This window comes from Onychomys torridus, chromosome 1, assembly GCF_903995425.1.
Source record: "Onychomys torridus chromosome 1, mOncTor1.1, whole genome shotgun sequence".
NCBI classification, from domain to species: domain Eukaryota; kingdom Metazoa; phylum Chordata; class Mammalia; order Rodentia; family Cricetidae; genus Onychomys; species Onychomys torridus.
The window spans coordinates 123,910,182-123,929,713 of NC_050443.1; the positions used below are offsets into that span (position 1 = coordinate 123,910,182).

General features: G+C 53.1%; 3 protein-coding genes across 7 annotated transcripts; 2 read left to right on the forward strand and 1 right to left on the reverse strand.

Moving 5' to 3' along the window:
• On the forward strand, window positions 1-6,375 carry Tmem134 (transmembrane protein 134). 5 transcript variants are annotated; one of them, XR_004944210.1, is made up of 8 exons: window positions 11-234; window positions 1,102-1,166; window positions 1,589-1,678; window positions 1,780-1,856; window positions 5,016-5,060; window positions 5,208-5,261; window positions 5,338-5,592; window positions 5,736-6,375. XR_004944210.1 is itself a non-coding variant. In XM_036177097.1 (7 exons), exons 1-7 carry the CDS (start codon window positions 61-63, stop codon window positions 5,418-5,420), a joined length of 588 nt encoding a protein of 195 aa, XP_036032990.1. In that variant the 5' UTR covers window positions 1-60; the 3' UTR covers window positions 5,421-6,375. The 5 variants fall into 5 exon arrangements, 3 of the variants coding, with proteins under 3 accessions (XP_036032990.1, XP_036034885.1, XP_036034175.1); XM_036177097.1 differs by having other exon boundaries at window positions 1-234; window positions 5,338-6,375; XM_036178282.1 differs by lacking the exon at window positions 5,736-6,375 and having other exon boundaries at window positions 5,373-5,706.
• A 3,077-nt stretch (window positions 6,376-9,452) lies between these two features.
• On the reverse strand, window positions 9,453-13,891 carry Cabp4 (calcium binding protein 4). The gene is made up of 6 exons (XM_036206687.1): window positions 13,538-13,891; window positions 12,990-13,020; window positions 12,764-12,907; window positions 10,831-10,940; window positions 10,010-10,157; window positions 9,453-9,912 (listed from the first exon to the last, which is right to left on the reverse strand). The coding sequence occupies exons 1-6, from the start codon at window positions 13,889-13,891 to the stop codon at window positions 9,884-9,886; spliced, it is 816 nt and encodes a 271-aa protein (XP_036062580.1). The 3' UTR covers window positions 9,453-9,883.
• A 248-nt stretch (window positions 13,892-14,139) lies between these two features.
• On the forward strand, window positions 14,140-19,213 carry Gpr152 (G protein-coupled receptor 152). The gene is made up of 2 exons (XM_036178000.1): window positions 14,140-14,728; window positions 17,663-19,213. Exon 2 carries the CDS (start codon window positions 17,702-17,704, stop codon window positions 19,211-19,213), a length of 1,512 nt encoding a protein of 503 aa, XP_036033893.1. The 5' UTR covers window positions 14,140-14,728; window positions 17,663-17,701.
• Window positions 19,214-19,532: the final 319 nt, after the last annotated feature.

Sequence of the window (19,532 nt, forward strand, 5' to 3'; positions counted from 1 at the left end):
GGGCGGGGCCGTGGCGGGCTCAGATGGCGGCAGCGCTGGGCGCCTAGGCGGGCGGGGGCCATGAGCGCCACCCGACCCCAGTTCAGTATCGATGATGCCTTCGAGCTGACCCTGGAGGACGCAGGGCCTGGGCCTGAGTCCAGCGGGGTCGCCCGCTTCGGGCCGCTGCACTTCGAGCGCCGGGCCAGGTTCGAGGTGGCTGATGAAGACAAGCAATCCCGGCTGCGCTACCAGGTGAACGGCCCGGCCCATCTCACCCTCTTGTCCGGGATAGGGCGGGACCCCAGGCCGGCCCCGGAGAACCCTAATTCCGGAGACTCTGCCTAGAGACCCCAGTAGAGTGGGAAACTTTCCCCCAGACGTGTCTGCTCGCCCAGAATTATATCCTTGCCCTCTGAACTCCGAGTTCGGTCCCCATGCAGCTTTGGAGAGCCGCAAGCCGGGACCAGGAACTCAGACCTCAGCATCAGTGCAGAGCCCACCCATCCTGGATACTGACATCCCATTACCACCCCTCCGGACTTGGAGAGCACTTTGTAACTAAACTAGACCTTGCGGGTCCTTCCAGCATCCCTTGACCCCAGGCCACATGACCTATGGAGAATCTGCATCCTGACTGTTTTGAGAATCACCCTAGCAGTGGAGGTCCCACACACATGTGTTTGCCCATCTCTTGACTCCTCCAACTACGCCATAAATCATTGTCCCAGATAGCCGCCCCCAACCCTAGCGTTCTTTGAGACACAGGAACTAGAGAACTGAGGTCTGCTACACCAAATCCAGAGCCTCTCTATGTTGGGCTCCAGTAAAATCCTAAGAGCCCCATTTGGTTGGTTGGTCACCTGTTCCTGGGATCCATGCTGAGAGCCCGCCACCCACTCCTGCTGACTTCTGTGCCAAAGCCCCCAGTAGCCACCTACTTCCTACCTGGGTTTCAGTTTCTGAATCATCAAACCGGTTGTGCTGGGAGGGCAGGGAGAGCAGAGAGCAGCTGGCAGGCATGCCAGGCAGAAGCCGTCTGGCTGCTTTTCTCCTCTCCCCAGAGGGGAGTAAAAAGGCCCCAAATCCAGCAACCTCTCTGAACCCTGTGTTCTGGAACAGAACCTGGAAAATGATGAGGATGGAGCCCAGGCCTCTCCAGAGCCCGATGGGGGAGTCAGCACCAGGTCAGGGCCAGGTGGGGACCCACCCTGCATCCTAAGACCCACGTCTCCGGCTCCTGTCTGCAGGAACCTGCCCAGTCCCCTCCCTACTGCACTCAGCTGTCCTATAAGGGTCCTAGCCCTCCTTCCCTCCTAGAATCTCCTGTCCAGCTGGGTCGCCTCACCTTAGTTCCCAGTGCCTGCAGCTTACTACTGCGAGGCTTTTTATCTCCTAGGAATCTTCAGTTTAACTCGGCCCCCATCTTCCCTTTTTCATTTCCCTTAACACACACCCCACTCTATAATTTACTCTCTCCCCCAACCTTGCCCCCTTTTGGCGCCCTCTATCCTGTAGGGTTTAGCCTCAGTCCCTACTCGCACCCTCATTTTATCTTGACTCTCCTCTTCCTCTCCCCGTCTCCCCTCACCACCCTTCTGTCCTTCAGGGATTCTGGGCACACGTCCATGCGTAGCTCTCAGTGGTCCTTCAGCACCATCAGCAGCACCACCCAGCGCTCCTACAATGCCTGCTGCAGGTGAGAGCCTCTCACTTGGAGGTCAGCTTCTGTCTGCCAGCTAGCCCTGGCTCCCCATCGCCTCACCTCCTGGACTTGTGTCCATCTCTCTTGCCATCCAGCTGGACCCAACATCCTTTGATCCAGAAAAACAGACGGGTAGTTCTGGCCTCCTTTCTGCTCCTGCTGCTGGGGCTAGGTGAGTGTCCTGATGGCCTATCTTCCCTCCCTCCTATAAGCAGGCTCTGTAGCCACTTGGCATTTTGGGCCTTCCTGTTAAAACTCAGCAACTGGGGCTATGAGAGGGTTAGGTCCTGATCATCTGTCCAGAGAGCACCAACCGTGAGACTGGAACCTGATTCAGTGCTTTTTAAATTACTATTTCCTGTTTTTAAAAACTTTTTTAAAGCCATTTTTATTTTATTTTTTATTTTTTTAGTTTTTCCAGACAGGGTTTCTCTGTGTAGCTTTGCGCCTTTCCTGGAACTTACTTGGTAGCCCAGGCTGGCTTCGAACTCACAGAGATCCGCCTGGCTCTGCCTCCCGAGTGCTGGGATTAAAGGCGTGCGCCACCACTGCCTGGCTAAAGCCATTTTTAATATTTATTATTTATGTATATGGACCATGTGCTTGCAGTCTCCAGTGAAGTCAGAGGAGGGAACTGGATGCCCTGGAACTGGAGTTGTAGAGGGTTGTGAGCCAGTGTGTGGGTGTTAACCAAACCTGGGTCCTCTGCAAGAGCAGTAAGTGCTCTTAACTGAGCCATCTCTCCAGCTCCCCTACCCCTTTTAAGTTTTTTGAGACAGGGTCTCATGTAACCCCAAAGTGAAGTATGTTCTTGAACATTTGATCATGCTGCCCCTACCTCCCATATTCTGGGTTCACAGGTAGGCATCACTACGCCCAGCTTGCTTCATTTTATTTATTTATGTAATTATGTATGTATGTATGCATGTATGTATGTACGTATGTGTGTATCTATCTATTTATCGTGTTTGTTTGTTTGTTTGTTTTTTGAGACAGAGTTTGTCTGTGTAGCCCTGGCTGTACTGGAACTTGCTCTGTAGACCAGGGTGGCCTCAAACTCAGAGATCCTGCCTCTGATTCCTGAGTGCTGGGACTAAAGGCATGCATCACCCCCCTCCCACACCCTACCCCACCTCCTGGCTACTTCTTTCCTTTTTAAATTTAATCTGTTTAATCTACCATAGGATCAGAGAATATAGAGGTAACAGCTTCCATTTACTCTGTGTTGACTACTGGCAGGTCCATCTCCCCCGCCCCCCTTACAGAGGTAGCAAGTAAGAGGCAGGGGCCAGAGCCTGTGTGTGAAGGCAGGTCCAGTGCTCAGGACACCAGTGTCCTGAGGCCAGGTATTGGGCCTGCTGCTTCTTCTCTGGGGTCTGTGATCTGACCAGGACCTTTTTCTACCTCACATTGTTCAGTAGGGAAACTGAGGCCCAGCACAGGCAGGTTTCACAGCCAGATATTTCTGACTCCTTTACGGGACAGAGATGCAAAGTCCCCAGAACATCCAGGGTTGAGATCAACAGGGGGTCATAGGGAAGTACCAACTGTGGCTGCCACCCTAGCTCTCCTTCCCTTCCTTCTCCAGGAAGGTCAAAGGCCCCAGCCAGCTAGGTCTCCTGGCCAGAAATCCAATCTTCACCTCTAGGTGTTTGAGTGCAAGGGACAGAGCTGCCACTTGCCAGCACTACTGCAGGCCAGGCACTGGTGACACCTACTGCCAGCTTCTCCTCAACCCAGCAAGGCCAAGCATTGATAGCGTCCTGGTTTTGGAAGTAAGGACACGGGCTCGGGCTGGAGAGGGCTTCCTCAGGTTGCAGCTGGGAGGAAGATGAGCTGGGATTTAGACCCACACCTGTGACTGCCAAGGCTCAGAGAGATCACTAGAGAGCCACCAAGGGCTCTAGGGAATTAGAAAAAGATGTTTACTCTAACAGCAGAACCTGAAGCAGGGAGTGAGTGTGAACCTCCTTCTGAGGTGCTCTTTGTAAAACATGACATCTACAGAAGTCCTTGGTGGGGGCTGGAGAGATGGCTCAGAGGTTAAGAGCACTGGCTGCTCTTCCAGGGGTCCTGAGTTCAATTCTCAGCAACCACAAGGCTCACAGCCATCTATAATGAGATCTGGTGCCCTCTTCTGGCATTCAGCATACATGAAAGCAGAATACTGTATACATTAAAAAAAAAAAAAAAAAAAAGGCCATGGTGGCCCCGCAGGCCCCCTGGCTCCACCCTACCCCAAGAGCCCTCAAGGACAGATATGAAAAGTGGGTGCAGGTATGACCTGTCCACCAAAGGCCACATCCCTGCTTGAGACAGCAGGCCATCCCAGACTTCTCCAGCCCAGGTTCTTCTGTTCAGTCTCATCAAGTGCTGGTGGCTCTTATAAAGCCTTGGGTTCCCTCCAGACTCTGAGTTCTCTCCTGAATTCTTTCTCTGCCTGGATGGCAGCCACACACCGCTTCTCCTGTGTCCCGCTGGGCCGTGGTTTCGTGTATCAAGGCATTGCATAGAATGCTTAGCTCGGGGGGCCTGGCAGTGCTGTTAACTGCTCCCTGGACTGACTGGAGGCAGCTGCATCAAGCTCCCACAGACCTCTTCCCACACATGGATCATTAGCTTTCAGGATCTTCTTGGCCCCTCCAGTAAGAAGGGCTGTGAGACAAGGATCTTCTGCCTTTCTGTTACATTTATTTTTTCATTTGTGTGTTTGCGGGAGTTGAAGGGGGATGCATGCCACAGCCCAAGTGGGGTCAGAGAATTATGGCAAGATTCAGTTCTCTGCTTCCACCTTGTGGGCACAAGGCGTTGAGGTCAAGCAGCTGGGCTTTATGGCAAGCTCCTTACCCACTGGGCCATCTTGTTGTCATCCCCCATCTGCATTTCTTTTTCTTTTTTCTGGGGGAAACAGGGTCTCTTTTTATAGCCCCAGTTGTCCTGGAACTCACTCCGTAGACCAGCTTGGTCTCACAGAGATCTTTCCGCCTCTCCCTCCTGAGTGCTGGGATTAGAGGTATGCACTGCCATGCCAGGTCCCTATCTGCCTTTTATGGTGGAATTCTTGGTACCAGGCATGCCAGAGGGTGTTCCATAAGTGTCTGTTGAGTGACTGAAAGGTCACACCAAACAGCAGTAAAAACTCCCACTTCATAGCTATTTCCCAGGGCCTGCCGACACAGCTGGATGAGCATCCTGGGGAGGTATGCTGCCCAGTGGACAGCAGTTTAGGTGGCAGATGCATCATCAGGTGGGAGCCAGGCTGAGAGTCAGGTGTGGAATAACCTGCCCTCACTCCGCCTGTCCTCCCCTCCACAACCCCATGTGTGTGCAGTGCTTATCCTGGTCGGCGTGGGACTGGAGGTGGCCCCCTCTCCAGGTGAGCGCCCCTCCTGCCTGGGTCCTCGGCAAACCCTCCCAACTCCCAGCACGAATCAGCCGCCTTCCAGGAGAGAGGGAGGCCTTCCCGGGCAGCCATCGCCCCAGGACCCCCTAGTCCTGAGCTGTCCGTTTCTTCCTATCACAGGTGTCTCCAGCGCCATCTTCTTTGTGCCAGGCGCCCTGCTGTTAGTCCCCGGAGGTGAGAGTGACGTGAAATGGGGCGGGGCATGGGTGGGGAGGGGCCAGGCCCCTTACTGACCGACACCGCCCCGTAGTCTACCACGTGATCTTCATCTACTGTGCTGTCAAGGGCCACCGGGGCTTCCAATTCTTCTACCTGCCCTACTTTGAGAAGTGAGCTGCAGCCGGCCAATGGGATACCAGAGATCCAAGGCCTCAGGCCACCTCCACGTGTCCACAGGGCGGACCTCCAACCTGCGCCCACTTCTGTCCCTTTCACCTGGAAAGAAAAGGCCCTCTGGGACCCTCATGACCACCAGCCCTCTCTGGATTTGCTCAGGAAGTTTGGGGTATGCCAGCCTGGGGATGTTGTGCCTTCACCTGATGTGTGCCTTAGTTTATTCCTGGGCCCTGGAATCCTGGGTTGGTGTAATTTTGTGCTAATAAAAGTGTAATTATTCCCAGCAGGGACAGTCACTTTTCTGTCCCACAGGCCCGGCCCAGCCCACTAACAAGCACAGCTGTCTTCTACAAAGGTTTAGTAAAGGACTCAGCTGGGGCTGTGGAGGACCACCAACTTCTCCCGGCATCTAGGACAACCTGGTGATCTCAGCTGTACCCAAGGTCACCATCTTGTCGGGGCAGAGCTGGATGAAGAAGTGGTCCCAGCCTCCCCGCCTTCCACTATGAGGAGATTCAACTGTCTTCTCTGTGTAACAGACCAGCACCCGTCCTGGTGGCCTTATCAAAGGGCTCTGAGAGATGACGCAGGCCTGGAGTCTGGAGGCTGGTATCCTGGTTCCAGCCGGGCTCTAGGGCCCTAGGCTGCCAGAGCCATCTCTAAATGTGGGTCGTGTGGGACAGGAGTGCTCCTCCACCCACTGCCCTACTTCCTAGGCCCAGAGATTGGGATCACAGCAGAGCAGAGGGTGGGGGGGGGGCACTTCTCAGCAGAGCAGACTTTAAGAGCCACCAAACATTTGAAACACCATCTTAGACTTTTGGAAAATCTGGGCCTCTAATAATGTCTGAAACTTAAACAAAAACTAAAGAAACAAAAAACCCCAAACTGTAAGGAAACCTGAGTTCACGGTAGTTCTCATGAAACAAGCTGTGCCAGACACTTCCCCAAATCAAGCCTGAGACTCCTTACTGCCTCAGTCCCATTTCATAGGCCCCCAGTTTACAAGTGAGGACCAACTCACCAAGGACAAAACACAACCCAAGCCCCTTCTAAAACTCAGGTAGAGGGGAAAAAAATGGAACAAAGCTGGTGTCCTCTGCAGGCCACCAAAAGACTAGCTGAGTGGGTGTTCTATCTTCCAAACCAAAGCATGAGTGTCCACACAACAGGATGCTGCACACCTGAGTCCATGCCTTTATTGAAGGAGTGGACACCTAGTCTTTTTTTGTTTGTTTGTTTTTCAAGGCAGAGTTTCTCCGTGTAATTTTGGTGCCTCTCCTGGATCTTACTCTGTAGACCAGGCTGGCCTTGAACTCAGAGATCCACCTGGCTCTGCCTCCCGATTAAAGGTGTGTGCCACCACTGCCAGACTTGGACACCTAGTCTTTTGGCCCGCCCCTCTCCTGACCCACCCAGACCTTCCACCCTCAGACCTTCAGTCAGAACACCTTAAGTAACTTGCCACTCTGCAGCTAGGTCTAGTGAGACAGCCAAGCGTTGAGGTACTTGCTGCCGAGCCTGGCAGCCTGAGTTCACTCCCTGAGACCCACGTGATGGAAAGAGGACAAGCTCTTTTCTGACCTCTGCATATGCTCCTTGGGACACAAGGATGCACGCTCGCACACAGTAAACAGAGAACTGAGGGCTGGGAGGTGAGGCAGTAGAGCGAATACTTGCTGTGCGATTGTGAGGATCTGAGTCCGAATCCGGAACACACATAAAGCCAGACACAGCAGTGAATGTGTCACCCCAGCTCCTACAGAGAAGGGATATGGAGGCAGGAGAATGCCTGGAAGATTGCAGGCCTGGTATCTGAAGTTCCAAGACAGCAAGAGCTACACCTTTCTCAAAGTGGAAGGTGAGGACCAGCTGAGGTTTTCTTCTGATCTCCATGTCTGTGCCATGGCATCCTCATGCCCCACGCCCAGATTCTTTTAATTTTAGATTTATTACTTTTTTTTTTTTTTTTTAAATTTTGTGTGACTGAGTGTTTTGCCTGCATGCATGTATGCGTGGTACCCATGGAGGTAGTGAGCCTCCATGTGGAGACTGGGAATTAAACCCAGGTCGTTTGCAAGAACCTCTGCACCAACTCTCCAACCTTATTTGGTTTTTAACTAGCAAAGTGAAAAAGAAAAAATCCAAGCCCACAGTTTGTATTATCAGCACACTCACACAGTTATAGTCCAATAATCACAATGAGAACAAGGACAACAAAGGAAAATTTCAAAACTGCTCACCAAAGCTGGCAAGATGGTTCATTGGGTAAAAGCATTATTACACATTCCTAACAGCCTGAATCCAGTCCCCAGATCTACTGCTGAAGAGAACTGACCCCCTCCCAATTGTCCTCCACATGGGCACCCACTTGTACTCACAAACAATAATAATGGTTTTTTTTAAAGACAGTTTCTCTGTGTACCCTGCCAGCCTGGAGCTTGCTACCACAGAGATCTACCTGCCTCTGTCTCCCCAGGGCTGGGATTAAAGATATGTACCACCATGGCTAAAAAGAATTATTAAGTGAGTAGACTCAATTGCAATTCCATTCTTTGACCCAGTATGCATCACTTAAAATTGTATTGTAACCAGTGAGCTTTCTTCTTTTGTTAAAACTGCATTACTTATTTGGGAGTAGAGGTTTACACATGCAACATGCTGTGTGTGTGTACAGGTCAGAGGACAACTGTGCCTGTCAGTTCTCTCCTTCCGTGTGCGGATCCCAGGGCCTGAACTCCGTCTTCAGACTTGGCACCTTTACCTCCTGAGCCGCCTCACTAAGGCCTTCTTTTTCATTCTTGCCTTTTTTAGTGATGCACTCAAGCCCAGGACCAATGCTAGGCAGGCACTGTGCCATCAAGTCACACTCCAACCCAGAGCTTCCTTTTATTGGTTAACCGATCTAACCCAGAAGGCGCTGGCCACGACACTTCTCAAAGAATGCTGGAGACCTAAACTCTAGACACTATAAACAGTGTTTCTTTATCGTGAAGCACACTGGTAGGAGGCATAAATAATTTCTTAGTGGCTGTGGGTGGCTGGTGCATGCCTTTACTCCCAGCATTTCGGGGCAGGACAGAGGCAAGGGGGTCTCTGTGAGTTCCAGGCCTGCCAGGCTCCCCTGTCTCAAAGGAGAAAGGAAAAACAAACAAACAAACAAACAAACAAACAAAACCAACAAAAAAAAAACCTTTCCCCTAGGCTTCTAGTGTAAATCAAAATTCTTCATTTTCCTCCTTGCCTCCTCTGTTGGATTTTTGAATGGTATATTCTGTGTCTGTTATCTTCCAGGCTAACCTTAAGTTAAGTCCACCATCAATCAGTAACTTTATCCTTCTCTCTGAGCCCTGTAGAAAAGGCCCAAGTCACATCTTCCCTTTGTGTTACTTTTGTCTCTGCAGAAACTTTTTTCCACTCAAGGCCCTGACCACCCTCAGCATGGTGTTTTCTCACACTTGAGTCCTCTTTTCTGGGTTGTAAGTAGGTGGTTCATACCTTCCCCCTTGGACTCACATGAGTGTCCGTCACTGCCGAGTGTGAGAGCCCAGGCCTGCAGGTGTCAGTCCCCCCAAGGCCCCACATATAGCTCCCCAAGCTTTGGAGACCTCAGAGCAGCCCCTCCTTTCCAGTTCTTTCATTGTTGGACCGTCTAACCCTCTTGCCTTGGCCTCCTCTACAGAGATTACTAGCATGTCCTGCCACACCCAAATTCACATTCACTTTTCATTCATGACAGAGGGTGGTGTGGGGGTGGGGGTAGTGGACAGAGCATTCACATGCCAAAGAACAACTTTGTGAACTTGGTTCTCTCCTTCCATCATGTGAATTTATTTGTTTGTTTGTTTGTTTGTTTGTTTGTTTGTTTTACAGGGTTTCTTTGTAGTCCTGGCTGTCCTGAATCTCACTCTGTAGACCAGGCTGGCCTCGAACTCATAGAGATCCACCTGCCTCTGTCTCCCAAATGCTAGGGTTAAAGGAAGGCACCACCACCGTCCAGCCCTCAAGGATCCAATTCAGGCTTGGTGGCAAGAGCTTTTATCTACTGAGCCATTTTACCTGGCCCAAGTTCATTTTTCAAAGTAGCACTTTATACACATAAGTAGTGGGAAATGATCTGGTCACCCTCTCAATCTACCATGTCCTAGGAATTCCCCCACAGCACACTAGGCCTGATTTATTGGAATGCAGCCAGTGCTGGGGAACTCCCTATCTCTCCAGGATCTGGAGAGATTCAAATCTTGTTCTCTGCTGAGAACTGCAACCAGCTGCGATTTTTCCCTTGACAGCTTAGGAGTGGGAGAAAAAGACAACACGCAGACACTGGAGTCAGGTGGGTGTGGTTACAGTAGAAGCAGCCTACAGTTGGGGAGGATCTCTCCATCCTGGGGCAGGGTGTGGTCGTCTGGTTCCTGCTGGTATCTGGGCCTCAGGGGCAGTAGGTTGTCCCTGCAGGTGCCTCAGCCAGTAGACAGCATCATTACAAACTCTGTGGGAGAGACGGGTCAGGAAGGCCAACCCAGGTCAGGGACTGAGGAGGTTCAAAGTGCTCAGGCATGGGAGGGGCGTCTGCGAGGGTGACTCACCATCGAAGTCTATGGTGCCATCCCCGTTGAGGTCCATCTCTCGCAGCATCTCATCCAGCTCAGTGCCCTCTAGTGGCTCCCCCAGCAGAGCTGGTGCTGCCTGCCGCAGCTCTGCCACCGTGATCCGTCCGTCCCTGTCCTTGTCAAACTGTCAAGACAGAGTCTGAGCAGGGCTCCTACCCACGTTGTCTCCATGTATGGCTCTACTCTTGTTTCCTTCCTTTCTTTGTTTATTTGGGGTAGGGTCTCACTATGTCATCCTGCCCAGGCTGGTCTCAAACTCAGTTTCTCTTGCCCCTGCCTCCCAAGTGCTGGGATTAAAAGCGTGGCCCACATACTTGGCCTTCTTGGGTGGGTTTAGTGGTTGGTTTATATAGTTGAGACAATGTTTCATGAAGACCAGGCTGGTCTCAAACTCACTCTGTAGCAGAGTATAGCCTTGAACTCCTTAGCCTCCTGCCTTCGCCATCTCCCAAATCTTTGCATTACGTGTGTACCGCCACACTCTGGTTTTGTTTGTCACTAAGGACTGAACCCAGGGCTTTGTGCATACTAAGTATTCACTTTACCAAATGAACTATACCCTATTCTTGGCTCTGTTCCTGCCACTGCCTGATCCAGGGCAATGATGCTTCCCACCAGGTATCTAACCTTCCCCATGCTCAGGAGTCAGGACTGTCTCCTAGAGGAGGATTCTCTGATCGAAGACCTCATGGGAATAAGCCAAGCCCTCTCTACCGGTCCCCAGACCCTAGTCTTGCCTCTCTGGGTCTTCTCCAATAAGGATGAAGTCCATGCTTGCCGCCATGTGCACCCCTTACCTCTCGGAAGGCGATGCGGAGCTCTCGTATACCCAACATGTGAGCTGTCTCCTCCCTCAGCTTTGGGCTTATCAGCTCCACAAACTCTTCAAAATCCACAAAGCCACCCACTGTGGACCCAAGCAGAGCATCACAATCGGCTCAGTGAGATGCTACGTTCTCTGTCTTCCCACCAGGGCTCTGAGCTCAGGGAGGCTCACCTAGGTCCTTGCTCAAAGAGGGGTTTCTTGGCTATTGTGGGGTCAGGGATGCTCCTGTTCTCCATGAAGCCCTAGTGGTCCAGAAAGAGACCTGGCTTCAGAGAAGGCAGCTCAACTTCAAACCCTGTTGCTGTTTGAGGTCTTGGGTGGCTTACCAACCCTCTTGTTCTCACCCTGGAATGGGCCTTAAGAAGGTACTCCACAGAGCAGTGCTCTAGCTGAGTAGATCTAAGCAGGAAGCTCTAAATTGTTGTGAGATATTTTGTACACTGTGAATAGGTGTCGCTGTGATTGGTTTAATAAAGAGATGAATGGCCAATAGCTAGGCAGGAAGAGGTTAGGCAGGACTTCCAGAGACAGAGAGGACTCTGGGAAAAAGAAAGGCGGAGTCACCCGTCAGACACAGAGGAAGCACCATGGACATGGAGAGATGAGATAGCGAGCCATGTGACAGAACAAAGATTACAATAAATGGGTTAATTTAAGTTATAAGAGCTAGTGGGGCAAGCCTAAGCTAAGACCACACTTTCACAACTAATAAGAAGTCTGCGCCATTATTTAGGGCTGGCAGCAGAAAAGAACATCTACACACCAAATACCTTCTAAAAGCACTGTCCTCCAGTGTCAGAACCTCAGTTCTAAATGTCATTAGGCCCCTGCAACTCCAAGGGACAAGTGAGAACTTCAGGGGGAAAGAGATGCATGGCCCTAGAATGTGCATTGTGCTTTTTGAGGCATGGTCTCTATTCAGTCTTCACTGGCCTAGAGCTCACTCTGTAGACCAGGCTGGCCTTGAACTCACAGAGATCCTCCTGCCTCTGCTTCCCCAGAAGCATTATTAAAGGTATGCGCCACCAAGCCTGGCTCTGGTTAATTTTTTTTGTGTGTGTGTGTGTGTCAACTTGACATAAGCTAGGGTCATTTAGGAAGAAAAATTTCCGTTGAGGAAATGCCTCCATCAGAGTGGCCCATAGGCAAGTCTGTGGGGACATTTGCTTGATTAATGATTGATGTGAGAGGGCCCAGTCCATCATGAGTGGTACCGCTCCTGGGAAGGTGGGCCTGGGAGGTATAAGAAAGGTAACTGAACAGGCGCCTGGAGAGCAAGCCAGTAAGCAGCATTTCTCCATGGTTTCTGTTTCAGTTCCTGCCTCCAGGTTCCTGACTTGAGTTCCTGCTCTGACTTCCCTCAGTGATAGATTGTAAGATGTAATACAAATAAACCCTTTTCTCTCCGAGTTGCTTTTGGTCATGGTATTGATCACCGCAACAGAAAGCAAGACAGGATGTACATCGATGGCAAATCCCATGCTCATTTTGGAAATTGTTGTAAAATGAAAGAAAGAACCAGGTTGGGAATTTAGCTCAGTGGTAGAGCGCTTGCCTAGCAAGTGCAAGGCTCTGGGTTCAATCCTCAGCTAAAAAAAAAAAAAAAAAGAAGAAGAAGAAAAGAAAAGAAAAGAAAGAACCAAGAGCAGCAGATGGCTCCAAGGAATAAAGATGTCTGTCACCAAACCTGATGGCCCGAGTGTGCGTAGCTCTCTGGGACCCACATGGTAGAAGAACTCACTCCCAACAGCTAGCTCTATTCTGACCTCCACATGCACACTATGGCACAGACATCCCCCACTAATAATAACTGAAATTAAAAATAACAGGACTGTGGCCCACCCACCCTCTAGGTAACCAGGCTGGCTCCCAAACCAATCACCCAGCAGGGTTCCATCACTGACTGCGCATCTTCACATGCTGTGACACTTCTAGGAGCTCCATCTCCGTGGGCATGTAGCCCAGCGTCCGCATGCAGTCACCCAGCTCCCGGTAGCCGATGTAGCCATCCCGGTCAGTGTCGAACTCCTCAAAAGCAGCCTGAAGCTCTGTAGGAGTTAGCAGAAGTCAGACCAGGAAGCCAGACCCAGGGTCTCCTTCCACCTCCCAGCAACAGTGAGAGACACTCACCCTCCAACTCCTCAGGGCCCAGTTCACGATCCTGTATAGGAATAAGCCAACATGTCCCCGTTTACACAGCTCCTCCAGCCCCCCCCCCCCCAAGTGCACCAAAGCAGCTGAAAGATGGCCAAAATCGAGCAGCGCAGTGCTGGCACACGCCTTTGATCCCAGCACTTGGGAGGCAGAGGCAGGCGATCTCTCTGAGTCTACAGAGCAAGATCCAGGACAGGCACCAAAACTACAGAGAGAAACCCTGTCTCAAAAAACAACAACAAAACAAACAAAAACCAGCTAAAATCCAAGAGATTTTCCCATGCTCTGGGAGCTTCAAATGAATTCTCCAAGATGCCTGGTGTGAGGTCTTCTGGCCACTATACCAGCAGGCCCAAAGCCAATCTTGTCCTGCATTCCCCATCGCCCCATGTCTGGGGTACAAGAAGCCACAACTCTGCCCTGTCCTGTCTTTCCCAATCTGGCACAAAAAGCAGGAGGCCTGGACATGTAGGGATAAAGATAAGGGAAGTTAGCCTCAATCCCCCACCCCTATACCCCCTGACCTTTCCAAAGATGCGGTTTAGCAGGGGCCCATAAGTCCTTTGGGCAGCGTCCTGCTGGGGGTCAGGTCGATGTCGGTGGGACTGTCGGTGAGAGGCTTGCCCAGGCGGTGCTGAAGATGGCTCATCCTGCCCTGCTTTGGTCTTTGGTGGGTTCTTGCTGCTTCCTGAGGCTTCAGAGCCCTGGCCAGAGGACTGCTTTCCAGAACTGGCCTTCTGGGACCCTGGCAGCCGCCTCTCCTTCTTGCTCCTTCTCCTGGTCAAGGTGGGGCCCTCAGCAGCACTCCCAGGAGATACAACTCCTTCGGGGGTCTTCTGGGGGTCAGGAACCAGCTGTGAGCCATGCTCTGTTGCCATGTAGAGGATAACAGGACTCAGCAATGCAGCTCTCTGGATTGCCCTTGGTTCTCAGGGCCCAGAAAGCTGCTTATAGCCCCCCAGGCTTGAGTGGATCACCTGGGATCCACAGTGAGGGGGATTAGGGTAAATGAGTCAGGCAGGCAGCCTAATCCCTGCCCTCTGCCCCAGAGTGGCCTGGCAGCACCAGACGGGTCTTGAAAACTGTTCTCAGGAGTGAGGGTGCCAGGACACAGCATCTATAGTGAGCTTGTACTTAAGCTCAGCCATTTATCTAGTAGAAGCAGCCGATTCATCCATCCATGTCTCAGTTTATCCATCTGTGAAATGGGGGCACACTGCTGCAGAGTTAAGCACTCATCCCAGAGTGCGACATGGCTGAACTTAGTGTAGCAAAGACCAGCAAAGGCCCCTTTGGCAGGAGGAGCAGTACTGGAAATGGCTGAGTTGTCACCTTGGGTCTCCCATGGAGTGACATCCTAGTTGGGGCAGAGGGCATATGGAACTTTAGAAAAGAGGCCTTGGGTGCTGACAGAGGCGTGGGGATGACACAGCATGCCCTGGGCCTTAGGAGCTCCTGCAAAGGGTCCCCATTATCTAACCGTGTTGGGATGGGGGGCCCTGGCTGGTGACTTAGCCCTACGGGGCCACGGTTAGGGTTTCCCAGAGAGCAGACCCATGAATGATTGATGCTCTCTCAGCTTGGGTTTCCTGCCTGTCTGCCTTCATACTGCCACTGGGCGCCATGCGGCAGGCCCCACCGTGGAGCTGGTTGATGGCTGGACTTTGGGCAAGCAGGCAGCACCCTGCTCCTTCTACCTGGCCTGCACCTCCCAGGTAAGCCAGGGCATGCTACAGGCCCTGAGGGAGGGGCATCCAGGCTCTGAGGCCATCAGAAATAGAACTCATAGAGGAGACTCTGCCAAGAAAGATGTGGGGGTGGGGAGCCGTGGGGATAGTGGCTACAACCATAGGTCCAGGTGTGATCCAGATGTGTTCCATAGGTAGCTGGGAGCCAGGCCCTCTCCACCCTCAAAGGGGTGCTTTCTTCCCTCCACCAGCTGGGGGAGGTAGAGTAAGGGCAGCAGAAGGCGCTTGGGACTCCTGCCTGGGTGTGTGCCTCTTCCCCCACTTCATTGTGACCATCCTGTGGAGCCCACGGCCTCCTCCACACTGCAGCCCACTGCCTCCCCTACACTGCAGCCCACGGCCTCCACTACACTGCAGCCCACTGCCTCCACTACACTGCAGCCCACGGCCTCCCCTACACTGCAGCCCACTGCCTCCACTACACTGCAGCCCACGGCCTCCTCTACACTGCAGCCCACTGCCTCCACTACACTGCAGCCCACGGCCTCCACTACACTGCAGCCCACTGCCTCCACTACACTGCAGCCCACGGCTTCCACTACACTGCAGCCCACTGCCTCCACTACACTGCAGCCCACTGCCTCCACTACACTGCAGCCCACTGCCTCCACTACACTGCAGCCCACGGCCTCCCCTACACTGCAGCCCACGGCCTCCACTACACTGCAGCCCACTGCCTCCACTACACTGCAGCCCACGGCCTCCCCTACACTGCAGCCCACGGCTTCCACTACACTGCAGCCCACGGCCTCCTCTACACTGCAGCCCACTGCCTCCTCTACACTGCAGCCCACGGCCTCCACTACACTGCAGCCCACTGCCTCCACTACACTGCAGCCCACGGCCTCCACTACACTGCAGCCCACTGCCTCCACTACACTGCAGCCCACGGCCTCCACTACACTGCAGCCCACTGCCTCCACTACACTGCAGCCCACGGCCTCCACTACACTGCAGCCCACTGCCTCCACTACACTGCAGCCCACTGCCTCCTCTACACTGCAGCCCACGGCCTCCTCTACACTGCAGCCCACTGCCTCCACTACACTGCAGCCCATGGCCTCTTCTACACTGCAGCCCACTGCCTCCCCTACACAGCAGCTCAAAGGGACAAACGGCTCCTCTGTCAAACTCTGAGCTTCAGGAAAGGAACACAGGTGCCATCGCCAGGCCCAGAAGAGTCCCAGGCTGCTCTCAGGACCCTCCCCCAGCCAGCCTGCCAGGGCCTGGAGGCTCAGACCTCACCTGGCATCCTGAGGAGGGTACTATTGGCACTTTCCCTCCTGGAATTGGAAATCCCAGTGTATCAGGATCTTGTGAAGGGATAATCCTGTAGTTTTCTTTCTTTTTCCTTCTTCCTGTTTTAAGATAATGTCTCATGTATCCCAGGCTGGCTTCAAAAGCCCAGGTATCAAAGGCTAGCCTTGAACTCCTGACCCTCTTGCTGCACTCTCCAATGCTGAAGTTTCAGATGTGCACCAGTTGTTGCTCTTGTTTGAGAGAAGGTTTTAAAACCCTGTGGTCTAGGCTGACCTTGAACCTATGGCAATTCCCCTGCCTCCACCACCCAAGTATTGATATTACCAACATTGCTACTTTTAAATGGTTTTCAACCCTGTCTTCTGGAACACTGTGGAGGGGGGGGGGTGCTCCCACACCTTTAATTCAGAGCACCCCCTCTCCATTCACATAGATGGTCCTATCTAGAACTTTATCTTAAAACAAGACTTGAAACTGCGGGGGGGGGGGGGGGGGGGGGGGGGAGCTGAAGTTGGGCATGATGGTGCACTCCTTATATTTCCCACACTCAGGAAGCAGAGGCAGGAGCATCATTTAAACTTTGAGACCGGCCTGGTCTACATCATGACACTGTCTCAAGGAAACAAAAGGCAGGGGATGTGGCTACATTGGCAGAATGCTTCCTAGGCATGCACCAGGCCTCGGGTTCAATCCTCTCAGTACTGCAGAAGCTGAGTGGTCCACGGCTATAATCCCAGCACTGAGGAGGTGAATATGGGAGGCCCAGGAGTTCAAGGCCATCCTCCTCTCTGTAATGAGCCTGAGGCTAGTTTGAGCTACATGAGATCTTGTCTCAAAAATGTAAAAACCGGGCAGGCTGGAGAGAAGCGATGGCTCGGCTGTGAAAGCATTTGTTGCTCTTGCAGAGGAACCAGGTTCAGGTCCCAGCACCTACACAGTATCTCTCAACTACCATGTACTTCCAGTTCTAGGGGGTCCAACACCCCTTTCTGGGCTCCACAGGTACCAGCACACACAACGTATATATACATGCAGACAAACACTCATACCCATAAAATAATAAATTTTTTTTTGAGACTGTCTCACTATGTAGCCCTTGGCTGGCCTGGAACTTGCTATGTAGACTAGGCTAGCCCCAAACTCAGACTCCTCTGCTTCTGTGTGTTGTAAGTGCCAGAATTAAAGGCATTTGCTACCATGCCTGCCCGCCCCCCCAAAAAAACAACCTTAAAAAAAAAAAAAAAGATACCGAGCAGTGGTGGTACATGCCTTTAATCCCAGCACTCAGGAGGCAGAGCCAGGCGGATCTCTGTGAATTCAAGGCCAGCCTGGTCTACAGAGAGAGATCCAGGCCAGGCACCAAAACTACCCAGAGAAACCTCGTCTCTTGGGCGCGTGGATTCCATGCGGCAGGATGGTTAAGTCTAGTTTGAGTTGCCGACCGTATCTGTAACCTTCACCAAGTCACAGAGTTAGTGGGCAATCCTCTCCAAACTGGTAAAATTGACTATCAGGGGACCACATGAAGTTATCTATTTAAGTGCCTGGCACAGGCTCATCACTGGCCCCAAGAGGAACAGTGACTGGCCAGAGGTGCCATTTCTCTCACACCAAGCCATCACACATTTGTTGATTCAGCAGACTGGCAGTCCATGTCCAGCGCTACTCTGAGGACCCAGGATGGACACTGCCATGGAAGCCAACCTGGGCGCTGCTGGCCACGGTCCCCGCACAGAGCCTGATGACGGGGGCTACTACCCTCAGGGCAGCTGGGACACAGTCTTTCTGGTAGCCTTGCTGCTCCTGGGACTGCCAGCCAATGGGCTGATGGCATGGCTGGCTGGCTCGCAGGCCCGGCATGGGGCTGGCACGAGACTGGCCCTGCTCCTGCTCAGCCTGGCCCTCTCTGACTTCTTATTCCTGGCAGCAGCAACTTTCCAAATCCTGGAGATCCAGCATGGAGGGCACTGGCCGTTGGGCACGGCCGCCTGCCGCTTCTACTACTTCCTGTGGGGCGTGTCCTACTCTTCTGGCCTCTTCCTATTGACAGCCCTCAGCCTGGACCGATGCTTGCTGGCGCTGTGCCCACGCTGGTACCCAGGGCGCCGCCCAGCCCGCCTGCCCCTCTGGGTGTGCTCTGGGGTCTGGGTGCTGGCCACACTCTTCAGTGTGCCCTGGTTGGTCTTCCCCGAGGCTGCTGTCTGGTGGTATGACCTGGTCATCTGTCTGGACTTCTGGGACAGCGAGGAGCTACCTCTGCGGATGCTTGAGATCTTGGGGGGCTTCCTGCCCTTCCTCTTGCTGATGGTCTGCCACGTGCTTACCCAAGCCACTGCTTGCAGGACCTGTTGTGGGCACCAGCCTAGGCCTATGGCCTGCCACGGCTTTGCCCGTGTGGCCAAAACCATTCTGTCAGCCTATGTTGTTCTGAGGCTGCCCTACCAGCTCGCACAGTTGCTCTATCTGGCTTTCTTATGGGATGTCTACCCTGGGTACCTGCTCTGGGAAGCCCTGGTCTATTCTGACTACCTGATCCTGCTCAACAGCTGCCTGAGCCCCTTCCTGTGCCTGGCAGCCAGTGCTGATCTCCGAGCCCTGCTGCGTGCTGTGCTTTCATCCTTTGCAGCTGCTGCCTGTGAGGAACGGCCTGGTAGCTTCACACCAGCTGAGCCACAGACCCAGGTGGCCTCTGTGGGCTTGACTCTGCCAGAACCAACAGCTGAAGGCCAGCCACGGTTGGATCCCTTGGTCCAGCCTCAGATGGATCCCTCTGTCCAGCCACAGTCAGACTCTGTGGTCCAGCCTGAGGTTGACTCCCTGATCCAGTCACCACTGGAGCCTGTAGTTCAGCTTGAGGTGACCCCTTCTACCCGGTCACCATTGGATCCCATGGCACAACCTCAAGTGAACCCTTCAGCTCAACCACAGTCAAATTCTGTGGTCGAGACTCAAGTGGACTCCCTGACCCAGCCACAGATGGATCCTGAGGCCCAGCCACAGTCAAGCACAGAGGCCCAGACCCCTGCCTGTGGGGTTGAGTCAGTCTCTAATCCTGGTGAGGAGAGGTCCCCCAGCCCATCCCCAGATCCCACTCCTGGGGCCCCTGAGAACCTAGATAGACCAGCTGTTCCTGAGGAAGAAAGTCCTAGCAGTGTCCTGCCAAAGGAGGCCGCCAGCACCAGCCCTCCTTGAGTGACTGGGAAGCCCAGGCCTGCCAGGGCAGTAGGAGCGTCAGAGAGAGCCAAGGAAGCAGCTAGGCAGTGTGGTAGTGGCAGAAGAGACAATGGAACAGGAGAAACAACCCCACTGATCCCCTCCAGCCTGCCTGGAGGGCTGGAGAAGTGAAACCAGTCGGCCGAAAGTCCCAGCCAGGCTGCTGTGAGCGTCTCCACCCTGGTCTCACCAGGCTTTTCCGTTTCTACCCCAAACACACACAGCCACCCAACATCCTTGAGCCGCTGAGGATGGTCCTGCTGGGTTCTAGCCCCCAGTGCCCCCAGGGCCCCAGTCC